The sequence below is a fragment of the Trypanosoma brucei genome (genome assembly GCF_000002445.2).
Source record: "Trypanosoma brucei brucei TREU927 chromosome 11 chr11_scaffold01 genomic scaffold, whole genome shotgun sequence".
In the NCBI taxonomy this organism is placed as follows: Eukaryota; Euglenozoa; class Kinetoplastea; order Trypanosomatida; family Trypanosomatidae; genus Trypanosoma; species Trypanosoma brucei.
Window position 1 is genome coordinate 4,033,767 of NT_165288.1, and position 15,838 is coordinate 4,049,604.

Below are 15,838 nucleotides of genomic sequence, written 5' to 3' on the forward strand. Positions count from 1 at the left end.
CATACAAGTGAAAATACGTGGGTGGGGCGAGACCGTTGTCAGAAGGGGGGAAACATACGTCACTGTCCGTGAAATGTGATTGGATGGCAGTAGCATGGAAAAATATTTAGCGTTCTCTCGTTTAAACGGAAGGAATATAACAACTGGAAGGAAAAAATAAATACTCATCCGCAGCCGCGCCGGGCACCCTAGAAAAAGTTTCTAGTTTTTACAAGGTAAGTTAGTCTCGGTCCTTAACTCAACTCATCGTGGCACGGAATGTAACTCAGAGCACCGTTCCGTGGCCTTTTTCTAATCCCGCTGCTGTGGCGCAAGTCGAAATCGTACGTGTGCGCATAAGATTTATTCGTGGGCACCGAAAATATATTGGTAGTTCATATGAGCTTTATGGTTTGGGCTAGTGGTTGATTCCAAGAGAGAGAGAGAGCAGAGATGCAATGAAAGGCGTAATATACGGAAGCTCACCGATCCAATTTCCCCTTCCCCGGTTATCAAACGGAGTGGAATGTCTTGGTCCACTTGATCCGAACTCCACGTAAACAGCGGAGGCATTCGTGCAGACGCTTATGGGTCGAGCAAAAAATAAATAAAAGATAAACAACTAAATTAATGAAACACGGCATAAATAATAATAATAATAGTAAATGAGCAACGGCGGCATAAAACAAAACTTTTTAATGACGAATAAAAACTATGACAACGTGGAGGAACGTCTCAGCCTTGTATATATCAATACGAACTTCGCCACTAGAAACAACCAGCGCGTATGAAATAAAACAAAAGCGTAAGTGACTGAGTTCTGAATTCAATACAACCAAGTCACAATCCATCCCCACGCCCTGTTACGCCCGTTTGCCGCGTTCCCCTATTTTTTCGTTTAACGATATTGAAAATTAAGGCGAAAGGAAAGGGAGGTATTCAAAATAAAAATAAGAATAAAAAATACGGGTGCAAAAACAACATAGAATAAAAATCTTTATGCACCACTCCGTCCGACCACAAGAAAGGGCGGCAAATGTGCGTACTGTGAGGGAACGAACGGCCTGAAGGGAGGTAGCGGCTCGACCTCAACACCCACAAGGTGTTCACCCACCTCGACCGGATGTAGATCATTAAAGTACAATACAACTGTCAGCCTACGACGTTGCTGCGTTTCCTTCGCACAGGAAGGAAACCTGCGCCCATCAAACCATGCCGCAGCATCCTCCGTGGGGTGGCACTCCCCTGTATTAAGCAACTTCCTTGTGGTACCGAGCAACTTGGAGGCTACAGGGCGGCAGAGGAAAATGTTCACAGCGCCGTAGCCCGTCATATAAGTCACACACGTTTTGGACAGCTCCTGTTGCTCTCGCTCCAATATAACACGGATGGGCGGCATGACACTACGCGGCGTCACGCGGTCACTTCTTGGCTCCCACCACAGTCGAATACTCATGGAGCGGTGGGCCGCGCATATCTGCAGTTCAGAGTCCAGCCGTGTCAACTTGTGGGTGCCGGAGAGCGTTGTGATCGCCTTCCGAATACGTGGGTCACGCGTGTCGCCTTGTGTTACGATCCCAACTGTAAAGTAGTTGGCGGACGTTCGTGTGATGTAAACACCCATAACAAGGGCCCTCCGTCGCGGAGTGCAACGGTCCGTGCCAAATATACTTGCGGCAGCGCGATGTGCTGCATGTTTCCACAGGAGTTCGGCGCTTTTCTCTGAAAGATCCTCCGCTATATGGCTGCGAGTTTGAACTGTGTACCCGGCATACGAGGCCATCATGGAGAGTGATTCCTGGTGGGCAAGAGCGGAAAGATGCCGGTGCAAAACCGACATATTATCATCGTCGGCATTAGAAGTTGGTACCGCGGCTGCCCCCTTTCCAACGTGGTGCTCGACAGTGTGAAAAACGTCCGAAATTTTCTCACAGACTTTAATAGGCTCGCTCTGCCCAAGCGTCTCGTGTCTGTAGAACACGCATGCGACATCTGTTGGACGCATATACGCTGTAATACTTGTCATTTCCCTTCCGTTATTACACGGCCACTCCCACCGGAGAGGGGTATCTGCGGAGTTCGACACTTTCCTGGGTTGTGTATTTTTTGATTTTTATTGATTAAAGTCAACAGCTTTTGACCTGGATTGCCTTCATCAGGGGAAAATGCATGTTAAGAGAAGCAACCAGTGGTGAGATTGCGCAAACACAGCCAACAGAACTAGGAGGGAAGGGTGATGCACCCGACATCAACCTGTGGGAAACTTGGGGAAAGTAAGGTTGTGAGGAGGAGAAGGTTTATTCGCACAGATTCCCCTTTTAGTCAACAAGTTGCCTCAACGAGGTATGCACACACACACACATATATATATATATATATATATGCACTTAAACCCCACGGGCGTCCACTCCTGCACCTCCTCAGGCTGGAAGGCGCGTGAAGCACATGAGCGCCTTCGGAGGGTGACGAACCGCCAACGCGGCCATACACCTACAACGACACAATGGTGACAGTATCTGAGAACCGCTTTAGCTCTTGATTGGAGTCGCTCTCCGGGGCATTAAAAACTGATTTCTGAAATACCACCGCCTGCTCATCGGCCCCAACAAGCTGCACTGCGTCACCCGCAATGCGTGCCGCCTCCCTCAGCACCTCTTCAAGCTTTTCTCCTGACTTCAGACCCAGGTAAACACTGAGGTCTTTGGTTTGAATGTGTCCAAGCGTACAGCCAATCACCGTTAGGATGGCGGCGCGCATGTTTGGCTCGAAGCTTGGCCGCGCTGGGAGTGTACCTTCGGACTCTCGCCACACTTGCCAGAACTGAGGGAAGTTACCCGAACTGAGGTAATTCTCCAGATCGTAAATGAGGATTATATCCTTTTCAATATAAGAGGCGTCCTGCACGTGGCTGGAAATGAGAGAGATACAGGCGGAAAAGTCGCTGGTGTGGAAACGTGGAAGCGCCTGCAGCAAAATTCCCAGCAAAAGCTGTTTTTCCGGTTGACTGCCCGATACGACGTAGCTCTTAAGGAAACGGAGAAACAGTTGGAGATCATACTTATCCTGCTGAAGCGCCTCACGCAGCTCCTTGTCCAAATCTTGGTTCATATTCCCTTACCTTATTAACTTGTTGCAGAGTTTCTTCTTTCCCTTAGTCCGTAAACAAAACTTATCTCCTTGTCTTTCGTTCTCCCTTCCGCACCTGTTTCCTTATTGGTTTCCGTGTGCAAAATCGCGGCACTTCTGGCGTAGATAGGGAGGGGGAGAAGGCATAAGGATGGAGGAAATCTCGCGTGATAACAAAACAGCGCCAGCGGCAAGCATGGATGGCACTTGCCACAGTTGTGAGAGAGGAAAAGATGCGCTTCAGGTTAGCAATGAGTTATTTACTCCTCCCCCAAAATTCTCAGGCATCAAACAGACACACATCTTCCCAATGCAGTACTTCGTCGCCCCATTCAAGTAAATCTTGCTTGTACTCCTTTGTCTCCAAACACTCACCATAGGCACCCCTTCCCAACACCTCCCCCTCCCTGAACATTTGAGCGTTAAAACAGGCGTGTTAGCACGCCAGAAAAAATTAAACGAGAACAGTAATGGGTAATGGAGGTGCTTTGGACTGGGATGCGCCAAAGGCAGCATTATGTGATTTGCGTGTGTACGTAAGCAGCGAATTGTCGGCACTACTCCCACCTTCCGACACATCGTGTCAGTCCAAAAGATTATCAATGATCCCCGCCATCCGATTAGGCGATGATGAACCAATCCTGTGAAGGAATATAATTTTTGCCGCGCTAACACCCCATTTGCAGTGTCTTAAATCATTCATTATTGTACGCGAGTTACCAACCACACGTTGGCAACCTTACGCCCCTCGATGGTTATTCCTCATATCGATTTATTTTCCCACATTGTCTCTGTCCACATGCTGTGCGCGCGCCTCTCTGACTCTTTGACGCTAGTGGTCTCGGCAGCGTGTGAATTGCAAACGCGACAAGGTTATGGGATTATCTGCCGAGAAGGAAACGAAACCAGTGTTTAACTTCACCGTGAATCACTCACACTGTATGGTCTCGGAGCACGGGTGTACAACGCCTTCCTGAAGAAGCGCTTAATAGATTGATCAAAACGCACATGCACCAGCCGCAGTGGTCACGGACAGCTGGAGAGGGGGTATGTGAACGAAGAACGGGCAATGGAAATTGGTGACCACGATGCAATCCACACTTTCCTCACATCTGGAACTCTGCGAGAAGTGGTGGTAATCCCTTGCGGAAGCGTGTTTTCAACGTGAAATCACGTGCTAGCTGGTACCCCCGCGCCGGTTGCAAGGGCCCAATGTGTACCGTTGTGTCAAACGGGTCCCCTGGAACTGTGTCCCAGCTGTCGAACGCGAAGAGTGGAAGTGCCTCGCCAAGCGTCACCACTCGCAGCTGTGTTTCCAGGCCGAAGCTGTCGATTGCCGGTACTAACGCCCGGACGCACACAAATGTAGTTGCTGCTATGGGTTCCTCCGATACAATACTCCCGCGACGCATTTGCAGTACCTCTGCAATTTTTTCCACAGACCCTGGGGGGCACATAATGTCAACCTTTAGCACTGGCTCAAGAAGCTGCGGATGCGCACCGAGTAGCGCCTGTTTAGCTGCGGTTCTCGCACCAGCCATAATCGCCGCGTCTCTGGCATCAGGCTCCAGGTCTGCGAAAATGAGGCGCAGTGCCGCTCCGCGAACGACGTCGCCGATCAGCGGCCCCGCTGCCACTGCAGAGCGGAACCCAGCGGTAATGGCTTGCAACCGCTGCTCTGTGAGTCGTTCGAACTCCTCGTGCTCCTCGTCAAGCGTATCATTAATGAGCACACTCGGCCCTTTCGTTGTGTGTGGGCCTGTCGCTATTATGTTCCGCGCGTCAAGAGCGTCCATGTCGTGTTGCTGTAACGTCGTCCATAGCTTAACAACACTGTCGGTACCGGGCGAAGGAAACAGATTGATTTGCTCATTTTCGATTTGTTCAGTCAGTTTGGTTGGGAGCGAGCCGGCCGTAAAACCAATATGTGCCCAGTTTGACGAAGTGACAGCTAAAGCACCATCCTTTTCTAACACAGTCTCCGAAAAGGAAACAAATGGCGGAGATATGCCAAGTTTCACCCCTTTGCACAAGGCACACCGCAACTCGTGTAGAGCAGTGTCGAGGTGCAACTCCCCATAGCCACTAATGGTGAACTCCCCCGTTTCCTCTTTGTGCGCGTCTAGGCCAGGTGTTGTGCGAATCAATATTTGAAGACTTTGCTGTAACTGGTTTGCTTTTGCTGGATTTTTCAGTTCAACTCCAACATGCACAAATGGTTTTCCGCACTTAAGGGGTAGTACTCTCACTTCATCGAGCCACGAAGCGCCAGACTCTCTGGCGGAGTCTATAGTGTTTTCCTCTTCCCATAACAAACTCGTGGCAGCGACTCCGCCGACCATCACAAGGTGACTTCCTGCTCGTGTATCAAAGCCGGTGACGAGAACAACCTGGCCTGCGTACGCGCAATCCACATCGACAAATCCGTCCAACATTTTCAGCAACAACTCCTTTACCGTAAACGTATAAAAAGGCTCAGCATCACTGGAATGCTCATCCACCACAACCACCTTTACCCCACGTTTCAGTACGCCGTGCAGTACACGAACAACGGCAAAGTTCTCCTCACCATTATTTTGAGATCGTATTATCGGTGCGATGGCTGCTGCTGAGTCTTCTTCCTCTACATTCAGCCGGTACTGCGTCTTCAGCCACGCTGAGCGTTTGTCAGTTGCGGGCAATACGTTTAGAAGCGCATCAATACCCTCCAACGCGGGGTCACCGCAGAAAAGTTGCACTGCCTCGCGTACAGCACTGATGGGCCCTCGCGGCAGTGGATTAAGCTTATTGCTGAGTACCTGCGAGCCTTTTCCAGTAAGTGAATGAGCAACAACCTTGTACAGAGGCTCAAGCACAAGTGTAACAAAGGAAGGTTTCTGGCGGAAGTTTGTAATGCGAACGAACCTTCCCTCCTCAAAAGTCACTTGCCCCCACAATTGCTGCGATAAAGCGATCGCATCCACGGATGGGTACTTGCTGCTGTACTTCAACGCAAACGTCTCCGTGGTGAAAAAACATCCGATGTTGGAGGAAGCGAAACAAACAGTGCCGTTCAGCGGCGACACCAAGAAGGGAGAGCATCCACTTCCAAAACTAGAAATTTCATTGTTTACCGCATCCACCACCATGCGCAACTTTCGATACGCATCGAGCGGAGGGAGCTTCAAATCCATTATAAGGCGATCAATTTTCGTTATAACAAGCACAATTGGTATTCCTTCCTGCAATACAACCTGGCGCAGGAGCCGAGCGCCGTTACTTGTGAGCGACTCAGCGGCGTCAACGCAAAAAAGCACAGCGTCCGCTAGACGTAGCGCGGCTGCTGTTTCCGCCGCAAAATCGGGGTGACCGGGAGTGTCGACAAACGTCATTAGGTGTGAGGTCTGTTCATAATGTGCACCCGCGACAACCTCCGTCACGACGCTGCTCTTCACGGATATGCCTCGCTCAACCTCGTCCTCTCGCTGCCTGTAGGCACGACCGCCTAGAAGCAGTGACAAGAGTGAAGTTTTTCCGTGGTGCAAGTGCCCCGCAACCGCAACGATACGCTGTCGTGAAGGGACGCCTCGCAGGAGATCCAAGAAGTCCCGCGTCGACGGCTCTTTCGACACCACCTCCCCAATTAGAAGAGGATGTACCAGACGATCTTCCAACAAAAACTTTCCTCCGGCAGCATCCCTGCGATTTTTCATGGTTGATGATGCAACGTCACGACCAGCCACCAAAGGCTCATCGATTGACTGGTTGGCAACTTCTCCAATGACAAGCTCAACATCGTCGCCAAAGTCACCACTTGACCCACTCGTCGTGTCGTCGTCGTGCCTTCGCCGCTCGTGTTCTACAGAGTCGCTACCATCACTGCCTCTGTTACTTTCTGTACCGCTCCCGGCTGACCCTGAAGAATCGTTATCGTTGTCGTCGCTAGTAGATCTCACTTCGTGGGTGCCGTCGTACTCCCTGCTGGTGCTGTCGCCACACCCACTTTGGTCACTGGGGACTCTGTTCCCCTCTTCATCATAACCAAAGTTCATATTAGAATCAGACGCGCACTCCGGTCGGAAGAGCAATTCCCAACCGACAGTGGGACCGTTATTGTTACTCTTTTTCTTCCACTGGCGGCAGAAACATAGCAGGCGGGTAGAAACAAGATTGGGGGAGACACAAGAGCAGAATGTATGCGAGGGGAAAACTCCATGGTGAAGGTTCCACGTGCCAGAATTTGCATGCACCACGGGCGCAGGATGAAGAGTAGCGGTTAACTCAGTGCCCGCACAGAGGGAAGAAATTTTTGCACCGACACACCCATCCCAACGCCATTCATTAATGACAAAGAACAAGCCCAGGACTCGCCCCCTGCTAGCAAGCGTGCAACTTAGTGCACCGCAGGGAAAAGGGTCGATAAAAAAGGGAGAACCCCTTTCAACCCTCATTAGAAACTATGCCATAGGGATTACGCAGGGATGGCGGTTCCAGCCTCACGCCTGGAGCATCGTGGAACGTGGCGAGAACACGGTGCTCCAGCGACAACCGGTGTTGCTGTCGTTCGAGCCCAGTGCGAATCTGCCTTTCACGTATTTGCCGCAGCTCCTCTGGGGAATTCGCCTCCAAACGCATAGCCATCGCACCCACCATTTCGCTTATGTCTGGGTGACGCACCTCAATGGGTTTTGCATTCATCGCTACCACCGCTATGAGCATAAAGCCCAACATGAGAAAAGCAGCAATGAAGTTTTGTGATTCTGGGGTGAAATTGTACTCCGTGCGGCGTACTTCCCAGTCAAGACACGAGACGAGGCCCAAACGGTTGATGTATAACGTACGCGAGAGCCGCTCGTCCTCCAAAACCTGCAGGTCTTTGTGGGCCTGATTGATGAGCTCACGCTGTGCCGACGGGCTTGTGATGCCGCGGTTCCTTCTAAAACCCGAGCGGATTTGCTGCAGGAGCAGCATCCGGATGGTCACATTTGGGATGCTGTTGGCTGCCTTCAGGTAGCGGCGGTAGAGGAGCGCTACCGCCTCCCTTGGAAGAAGGGCTGACATTCCTTCCTGTTACGTCACCCACCACACTTCCTTGTCTCCCCTGAATCAGTGGGGCGTTCCCTCAGCAACTGTTCCTGTTCCTGTATCCGTTTTTTTAAAAAGTTAAGATGTGGCATGAACAATCGACAAAGCAACAATGACAACAATATGAAGTACATCTGTGCATGCATGCATGTGTGTGGCATTAAATCAAATAATGACATGTAAGCGACCGAGCAGCGTAAAACAACAGTGACACGAACAGTAACAATGCCGAGGTTGCGTGAAGGACCTGGGCGAGTTGAAAAGAAAAAATAAAGAGAAGGCACAAAAATATTATAATAGTGAGGGAGAACTTTAGTTTTACACCATTCATGGTAACGAATAAAATTACTAAAAATGCAACTGAGAGGAGCAAACTACAATGTTTTTAACGTACACCTTCCCTTCTTCCTCTGCTTCCTTGACGACGGTTCGTACGCTAGGCGCCATGCATAGGGTTGCATCAACCACTAACTCAACTTTATCCTATGAATTTAAGTCTCAACTCGCGCCGTTGCTTCTTCTTGAACGGCCCTTGCCGTCCTTCCGCAGCAGCTTCTACAGTGGTACCTTCTTCAACGGGGCCAAATTTAGCCCCGCAACCGCTGGGTGTCACGCCAAATGGATTAGTATAGCCATCAAACTTTTCGTCGCTGCGACCATTCACTGTTGCGTTATCGCGGGACTTAATCGGTGTGGAAACATCTTCCCCATCTCTACTGGATAATAAAAACGGTAGCTGCGGTAAAGTTGCAGCGTCCAACGTAACTGGAGGCCTGACTTCTTGCTGTTTACGATATTTACTAAGAAGTACCGAAGAAGCAATGCCAGCCCCACCATCTACTGAACAGGATGAGCTCAATGGAGTATCAGCAGTGGCTGTAAGCTTCTGACCGATACCACAAAGCGTCTTCCTTGAGTCGTTCACAAGGAGGAAACACGCCTCAAAAATGGGAGCGTCACAAACGTTAAGGGGTAACGACCTCAGCAAGCAGTACTGAAGTTTCTGCAAAGCTACAGTTAACTTTGCAACAGTGAAACCCGTCAGTTTCCCCCAAGCATCGAAGCGTTGGGAATACCACGAGCAAAGAGACGCCACTACCAAGATATTGTGGCGTAGCGCTTCAACGACCTCAACCAGCCGCCTGCTCTCTTCATCCCATACAGCTGTAAATGAAATCGCTCTTTGAAGTCCAACACCAACAACATCGCAAAGAGCCTTCAAGGGTCCAAAGGAAAACGGCAACTCGGGCGCAGAGCATTTAGATTTCGACGTCACGGGAGAATAAAATTTATCATCAACAGATAATTTCGCACCTGGAACAATACCTAACTTTTTTGTAACATTCTGGATAAACAACATACGCTGCTGAGAAAGCACAACAGCATCCGATACGTCAAATTCAAACGAACGCAACTTGTCAAGCACGTTACGAACACCAACACGCAGTTGCTTCGCAACAGAACCACGACGAAAAGACGACACAGCAGGGCAACCAACCAAAGAGAAAACGCCACGATCAGAACAAGAAAACTGACTAAAAACAGTATTCACCAACTGTTCTTCATCCGAACAAAAGGATATTTTCATATCATCCACAAATAAACGACGAGACATATCAACAACATCAACATCAACTTCGCAACAGTACTGTTCCTTCCCTATATCCACCAAACGCGTTACGCACATTTCAGACGCCTGTACACGTTCACGCTCATTTTGTAATTCAGTACGAAGTGATTCCACCTCATGGGTGTATCGAACACGCTGTTCCTCCATAGCTATCTCAAGAGTTGAAAGTTGTTCCCGATGCAATTTCTCCATACCTTCATGGTTCTCTTGTACAACTTTCTCAGACGCCTGTACACGTTCACGCTCATTTTGTAATTCAGTACGAAGTGATTCCACCTCATGGGTGTATCGAACACGCTGTTCCTCCATAGCTATCTCAAGAGTTAAAAGTTGTTCCCGATGCAATTTCTCCATACCTTCATGGTTCTCTTGTACAACTTTCTCAGACGCCTGTACACGTTCACGCTCATTTTGTAATTCAGTACGAAGTGATTCCACCTCATGGGTGTATCGAACACGCTGTTCCTCCATAGCTATTTCAAGAGCTAAAAGTTGTTCCCGATGCAATTTCTCCATACCTTCATGGTTCTCTTGTGCAACTTTCTCAGACGCCTGTACACGTTCACGCTCATTTTGTAATTCAGTACGAAGTGATTCCACCTCATGGGTGTATCGAACACGCTGTTCCTCCATAGCTATTTCAAGAGTTGAAAGTTGTTCCCGATGCAATTTCTCCATACCTTCATGGTTCTCTTGTGCAACTTTCTCAGACGCCTGTACACGTTCACGCTCATTTTGTAATTCAGTACGAAGTGATTCCACCTCATGGGTGTATCGAACACGCTGTTCCTCCATAGCTATTTCAAGAGTTGAAAGTTGTTCCCGATGCAATTTCTCCATACCTTCATGGTTCTCTTGTGCAACTTTCTCAGACGCCTGTACACGTTCACGCTCATTTTGTAATTCAGTACGAAGTGATTCCACCTCATGGGTGTATCGAACACGCTGTTCCTCCATAGCTATTTCAAGAGCTAAAAGTTGTTCCCGATGCAATTTCTCCATACCTTCATGGTTCTCTTGTGCAACTTTCTCAGACGCCTGTACACGTTCACGCTCATTTTGTAATTCAGTACGAAGTGATTCCACCTCATGGGTGTATCGAACACGCTGTTCCTCCATAGCTATTTCAAGAGCTAAAAGTTGTTCCCGATGCAATTTCTCCATACCTTCATGGTTCTCTTGTGCAACTTTCTCAGACGCCTGTACACGTTCACGCTCATTTTGTAATTCAGTACGAAGTGATTCCACCTCATGGGTGTATCGAACACGCTGTTCCTCCATAGCTATTTCAAGAGTTGAAAGTTGTTCCCGATGCAATTTCTCCATACCTTCATGGTTCTCTTGTGCAACTTTCTCAGACGCCTGTACACGTTCACGCTCATTTTGTAATTCAGTACGAAGTGATTCCACCTCATGGGTGTATCGAACACGCTGTTCCTCCATGGCTATTTCAAGAGCTAAAAGTTGTTCCCGATGCAATTTCTCCATACCTTCATGGTTCTCTTGTGCAACTTTCTCAGACGCCTGTACACGTTCACGCTCATTTTGTAATTCAGTACGAAGTGATTCCACCTCATGGGTGTATCGAACACGCTGTTCCTCCATAGCTATTTCAAGAGTTGAAAGTTGTTCCCGATGCAATTTCTCCATACCTTCATGGTTCTCTTGTGCAACTTTCTCAGACGCCTGTACACGTTCACGCTCATTTTGTAATTCAGTACGAAGTGATTCCACCTCATGGGTGTATCGAACACGCTGTTCCTCCATAGCTATTTCAAGAGCTAAAAGTTGTTCCCGATGCAATTTCTCCATACCTTCATGGTTCTCTTGTGCAACTTTCTCAGACGCCTGTACACGTTCACGCTCATTTTGTAATTCAGTACGAAGTGATTCCACCTCATGGGTGTATCGAACACGCTGTTCCTCCATAGCTATTTCAAGAGCTAAAAGTTGTTCCCGATGCAATTTCTCCATACCTTCATGGTTCTCTTGTGCAACTTTCTCAGACGCCTGTACACGTTCACGCTCATTTTGTAATTCAGTACGAAGTGATTCCACCTCATGGGTGTATCGAACACGCTGTTCCTCCATAGCTATTTCAAGAGCTAAAAGTTGTTCCCGATGCAATTTCTCCATACCTTCATGGTTCTCTTGTGCAACTTTCTCAGACGCCTGTACACGTTCACGCTCATTTTGTAATTCAGTACGAAGTGATTCCACCTCATGGGTGTATCGAACACGCTGTTCCTCCATAGCTATTTCAAGAGTTGAAAGTTGTTCCCGATGCAATTTCTCCATACCTTCATGGTTCTCTTGTGCAACTTTCTCAGACGCCTGTACACGTTCACGCTCATTTTGTAATTCAGTACGAAGTGATTCCACCTCATGGGTGTATCGAACACGCTGTTCCTCCATAGCTATTTCAAGAGCTAAAAGTTGTTCCCGATGCAATTTCTCCATACCTTCATGGTTCTCTTGTGCAACTTTCTCAGACGCCTGTACACGTTCACGCTCATTTTGTAATTCAGTACGAAGTGATTCCACCTCATGGGTGTATCGAACACGCTGTTCCTCCATAGCTATTTCAAGAGTTGAAAGTTGTTCCCGATGCAATTTCTCCATACCTTCATGGTTCTCTTGTGCAACTTTCTCAGACGCCTGTACACGTTCACGCTCATTTTGTAATTCAGTACGAAGTGATTCCACCTCATGGGTGTATCGAACACGCTGTTCCTCCATAGCTATTTCAAGAGCTAAAAGTTGTTCCCGATGCAATTTCTCCATACCTTCATGGTTCTCTTGTGCAACTTTCTCAGACGCCTGTACACGTTCACGCTCATTTTGTAATTCAGTACGAAGTGATTCCACCTCATGGGTGTATCGAACACGCTGTTCCTCCATAGCTATTTCAAGAGTTGAAAGTTGTTCCCGATGCAATTTCTCCATACCTTCATGGTTCTCTTGTGCAACTTTCTCAGACGCCTGTACACGTTCACGCTCATTTTGTAATTCAGTACGAAGTGATTCCACCTCATGGGTGTATCGAACACGCTGTTCCTCCATAGCTATTTCAAGAGCTAAAAGTTGTTCCCGATGCAATTTCTCCATACCTTCATGGTTCTCTTGTGCAACTTTCTCAGACGCCTGTACACGTTCACGCTCATTTTGTAATTCAGTACGAAGTGATTCCACCTCATGGGTGTATCGAACACGCTGTTCCTCCATAGCTATTTCAAGAGCTAAAAGTTGTTCCCGATGCAATTTCTCCATACCTTCATGGTTCTCTTGTACAACTTTCTCAGACGCCTGTACACGTTCACGCTCATTTTGTAATTCAGTACGAAGTGATTCCACCTCATGGGTGTATCGAACACGCTGTTCCTCCATAGCTATTTCAAGAGCTAAAAGTTGTTCCCGATGCAATTTCTCCATACCTTCATGGTTCTCTTGTGCAACTTTCTCAGACGCCTGTACACGTTCACGCTCATTTTGTAATTCAGTACGAAGTGATTCCACCTCATGGGTGTATCGAACACGCTGTTCCTCCATAGCTATTTCAAGAGCTAAAAGTTGTTCCCGATGCAATTTCTCCATACCTTCATGGTTCTCTTGTGCAACTTTCTCAGACGCCTGTACACGTTCACGCTCATTTTGTAATTCAGTACGAAGTGATTCCACCTCATGGGTGTATCGAACACGCTGTTCCTCCATAGCTATTTCAAGAGCTAAAAGTTGTTCCCGATGCAATTTCTCCATACCTTCATGGTTCTCTTGTGCAACTTTCTCAGACGCCTGTACACGTTCACGCTCATTTTGTAATTCAGTACGAAGTGATTCCACCTCATGGGTGTATCGAACACGCTGTTCCTCCATAGCTATTTCAAGAGCTAAAAGTTGTTCCCGATGCAATTTCTCCATACCTTCATGGTTCTCTTGTGCAACTTTCTCAGACGCCTGTACACGTTCACGCTCATTTTGTAATTCAGTACGAAGTGATTCCACCTCATGGGTGTATCGAACACGCTGTTCCTCCATAGCTATTTCAAGAGCTAAAAGTTGTTCCCGATGCAATTTCTCCATACCTTCATGGTTCTCTTGTGCAACTTTCTCAGACGCCTGTACACGTTCACGCTCATTTTGTAATTCAGTACGAAGTGATTCCACCTCATGGGTGTATCGAACACGCTGTTCCTCCATAGCTATTTCAAGAGTTGAAAGTTGTTCCCGATGCAATTTCTCCATACCTTCATGGTTCTCTTGTGCAACTTTCTCAGACGCCTGTACACGTTCACGCTCATTTTGTAATTCAGTACGAAGTGATTCCACCTCATGGGTGTATCGAACACGCTGTTCCTCCATAGCTATTTCAAGAGCTAAAAGTTGTTCCCGATGCAATTTCTCCATACCTTCATGGTTCTCTTGTGCAACTTTCTCAGACGCCTGTACACGTTCACGCTCATTTTGTAATTCAGTACGAAGTGATTCCACCTCATGGGTGTATCGAACACGCTGTTCCTCCATAGCTATTTCAAGAGCTAAAAGTTGTTCCCGATGCAATTTCTCCATACCTTCATGGTTCTCTTGTGCAACTTTCTCAGACGCCTGTACACGTTCACGCTCATTTTGTAATTCAGTACGAAGTGATTCCACCTCATGGGTGTATCGAACACGCTGTTCCTCCATAGCTATTTCAAGAGTTGAAAGTTTTTCTTTATATTTTTTTTGTTCATTTTGTTTTTTCGTATTTAAGTTTTCAATGTGTTTATGGTGTTGCTGCTCTTTTGCCTTAATGATGTTTGAAAGTTCCTGTTCCCTTTCGCACTGTGCCGCTAATGTTAGTTTCATTGCTATTATTTGTTCTTGGTGGCTTGTTTGAATATCTGCGAGAGTTAGAGTGCCTTGTTTGACTTCTGCGGCTTCCGTATTTTGTATCATGTCTCTTAGTGTTTGATGCAGTATCTTTATGTTTTCTCGTAAAGCTGCCTGTTCTTCTTTGTCTATATTATTTTCTTTTATTTTTATTTCTCGTAAACGTCGTTCGTACTCTTCTTTGGTTTTTGTCATTTCTATTTCCTTTTCTTGTAGTGTGAGTTGAGATTGTTGTAGCTGTGTTGTGGATCGTTGAAGTTTCCTTTCATGTTCGTGTAGTGCTGCCTTTAATGCACTATTTTCCTGTTGTATTCTTTCGTGTTCATTTTGCAGGATTGCCGTTAGTTGTGAATTTTCTTCATAGTTTTGAAGCTTTTGTCGGACGCTTTCTAGTTCCTTTACCGTGCTATCGCGCTCACACTTCGTTTTGTGGAATTCTTCTCGCAAGTGTTCAAGGTTAACATCTGTGTCTTTATAAGTAGTAAAACCCTGCTGCATTGTGTGCGGAGAAAGCGTGTGATCCATTGCGTCTGTCTCGCTAGGTGCTGAGCTGCCAGCGGTGCTCTCTGGAGCAAGTCCCTCTCGGCGCTTGTAATAATAAATTATGGTACGCCACAGCTTAGCGATGCGGTTTGCCGTTGCAGCTGCTTTGGGTGAGCCGTTAGGTAACGAAAGGTACGCTGTCAGTGATGTCAGCGCCATGTAAATATCGGCCATGGCTTCTGGTAAGTCATGCGCAGCGCTGCTTGTGAGTTTGTACTGTGCATCCCTAAGCGAATTTCCAATTCGCGCTTCTATAGTCCTTCGACTGCCTTCGATATCGCTCGTGTTTTCTATTAACTGAGCGTCCTTGAAACTCATTTTCCTTTTTCTGTTTGACGGCGACGATAAGTGTAGGGGGAGGTGGCACCTTGGAGGAACCGCCGCTACGACGCTCTCCTGTCTGCTTCCCCTTCTCGGAGAAAAGAAAAACGATTACCCAGCTAAGGTGTCCGATACTATTGAGAAAAGTGGTGCAGGGTGAGTTTAAGAAGTCACTTTAAACAACAAACTGTATTGATAACAACAACACAAATAAACTAGGATGGTGTCGCACTGGAGGTTAGTCACCGTCACTAATGTGCCAAATACAAATGCCGTAGCAGTCTACTACACTTATTAATGCTCGTT

At 47.5% G+C, this 15,838-nt stretch overlaps 5 protein-coding genes across 5 annotated transcripts, besides 1 other annotated feature; all 5 read right to left on the reverse strand.

The window, feature by feature from the left end:
* Nucleotides 1-976: 976 nt before the first annotated feature.
* On the reverse strand, nucleotides 977-1,984 carry Tb11.01.7060 (hypothetical protein, conserved; the record flags this gene model as incomplete). Its single annotated transcript, XM_824506.1, has 1 exon — nucleotides 977-1,984. One exon carries the CDS (start codon nucleotides 1,982-1,984, stop codon nucleotides 977-979), a length of 1,008 nt encoding a protein of 335 aa, XP_829599.1.
* A 356-nt stretch (nucleotides 1,985-2,340) lies between these two features.
* Nucleotides 2,341-2,362: a microsatellite.
* Nucleotides 2,363-2,469: 107 nt separating this feature from the next.
* Nucleotides 2,470-3,087, reverse strand: Tb11.01.7070 (hypothetical protein, conserved; the record flags this gene model as incomplete). Its single annotated transcript, XM_824507.1, has 1 exon — nucleotides 2,470-3,087. One exon carries the CDS (start codon nucleotides 3,085-3,087, stop codon nucleotides 2,470-2,472), a length of 618 nt encoding a protein of 205 aa, XP_829600.1.
* A 1,124-nt stretch (nucleotides 3,088-4,211) lies between these two features.
* On the reverse strand, nucleotides 4,212-7,136 carry Tb11.01.7080 (U5 small nuclear ribonucleoprotein component, putative; the record flags this gene model as incomplete). The annotated part of the gene is made up of 1 exon (XM_824508.1): nucleotides 4,212-7,136. One exon carries the CDS (start codon nucleotides 7,134-7,136, stop codon nucleotides 4,212-4,214), a length of 2,925 nt encoding a protein of 974 aa, XP_829601.1.
* Nucleotides 7,137-7,524: 388 nt separating this feature from the next.
* Nucleotides 7,525-8,145, reverse strand: Tb11.01.7090 (hypothetical protein, conserved; the record flags this gene model as incomplete). Its single annotated transcript, XM_824509.1, has 1 exon — nucleotides 7,525-8,145. The coding sequence occupies one exon, from the start codon at nucleotides 8,143-8,145 to the stop codon at nucleotides 7,525-7,527; it is 621 nt and encodes a 206-aa protein (XP_829602.1).
* A 502-nt stretch (nucleotides 8,146-8,647) lies between these two features.
* Nucleotides 8,648-15,529, reverse strand: Tb11.01.7095 (hypothetical protein; the record flags this gene model as incomplete). Its single annotated transcript, XM_824510.1, has 1 exon — nucleotides 8,648-15,529. One exon carries the CDS (start codon nucleotides 15,527-15,529, stop codon nucleotides 8,648-8,650), a length of 6,882 nt encoding a protein of 2,293 aa, XP_829603.1.
* Between the last annotated feature and the right edge of the window lie 309 nt (nucleotides 15,530-15,838).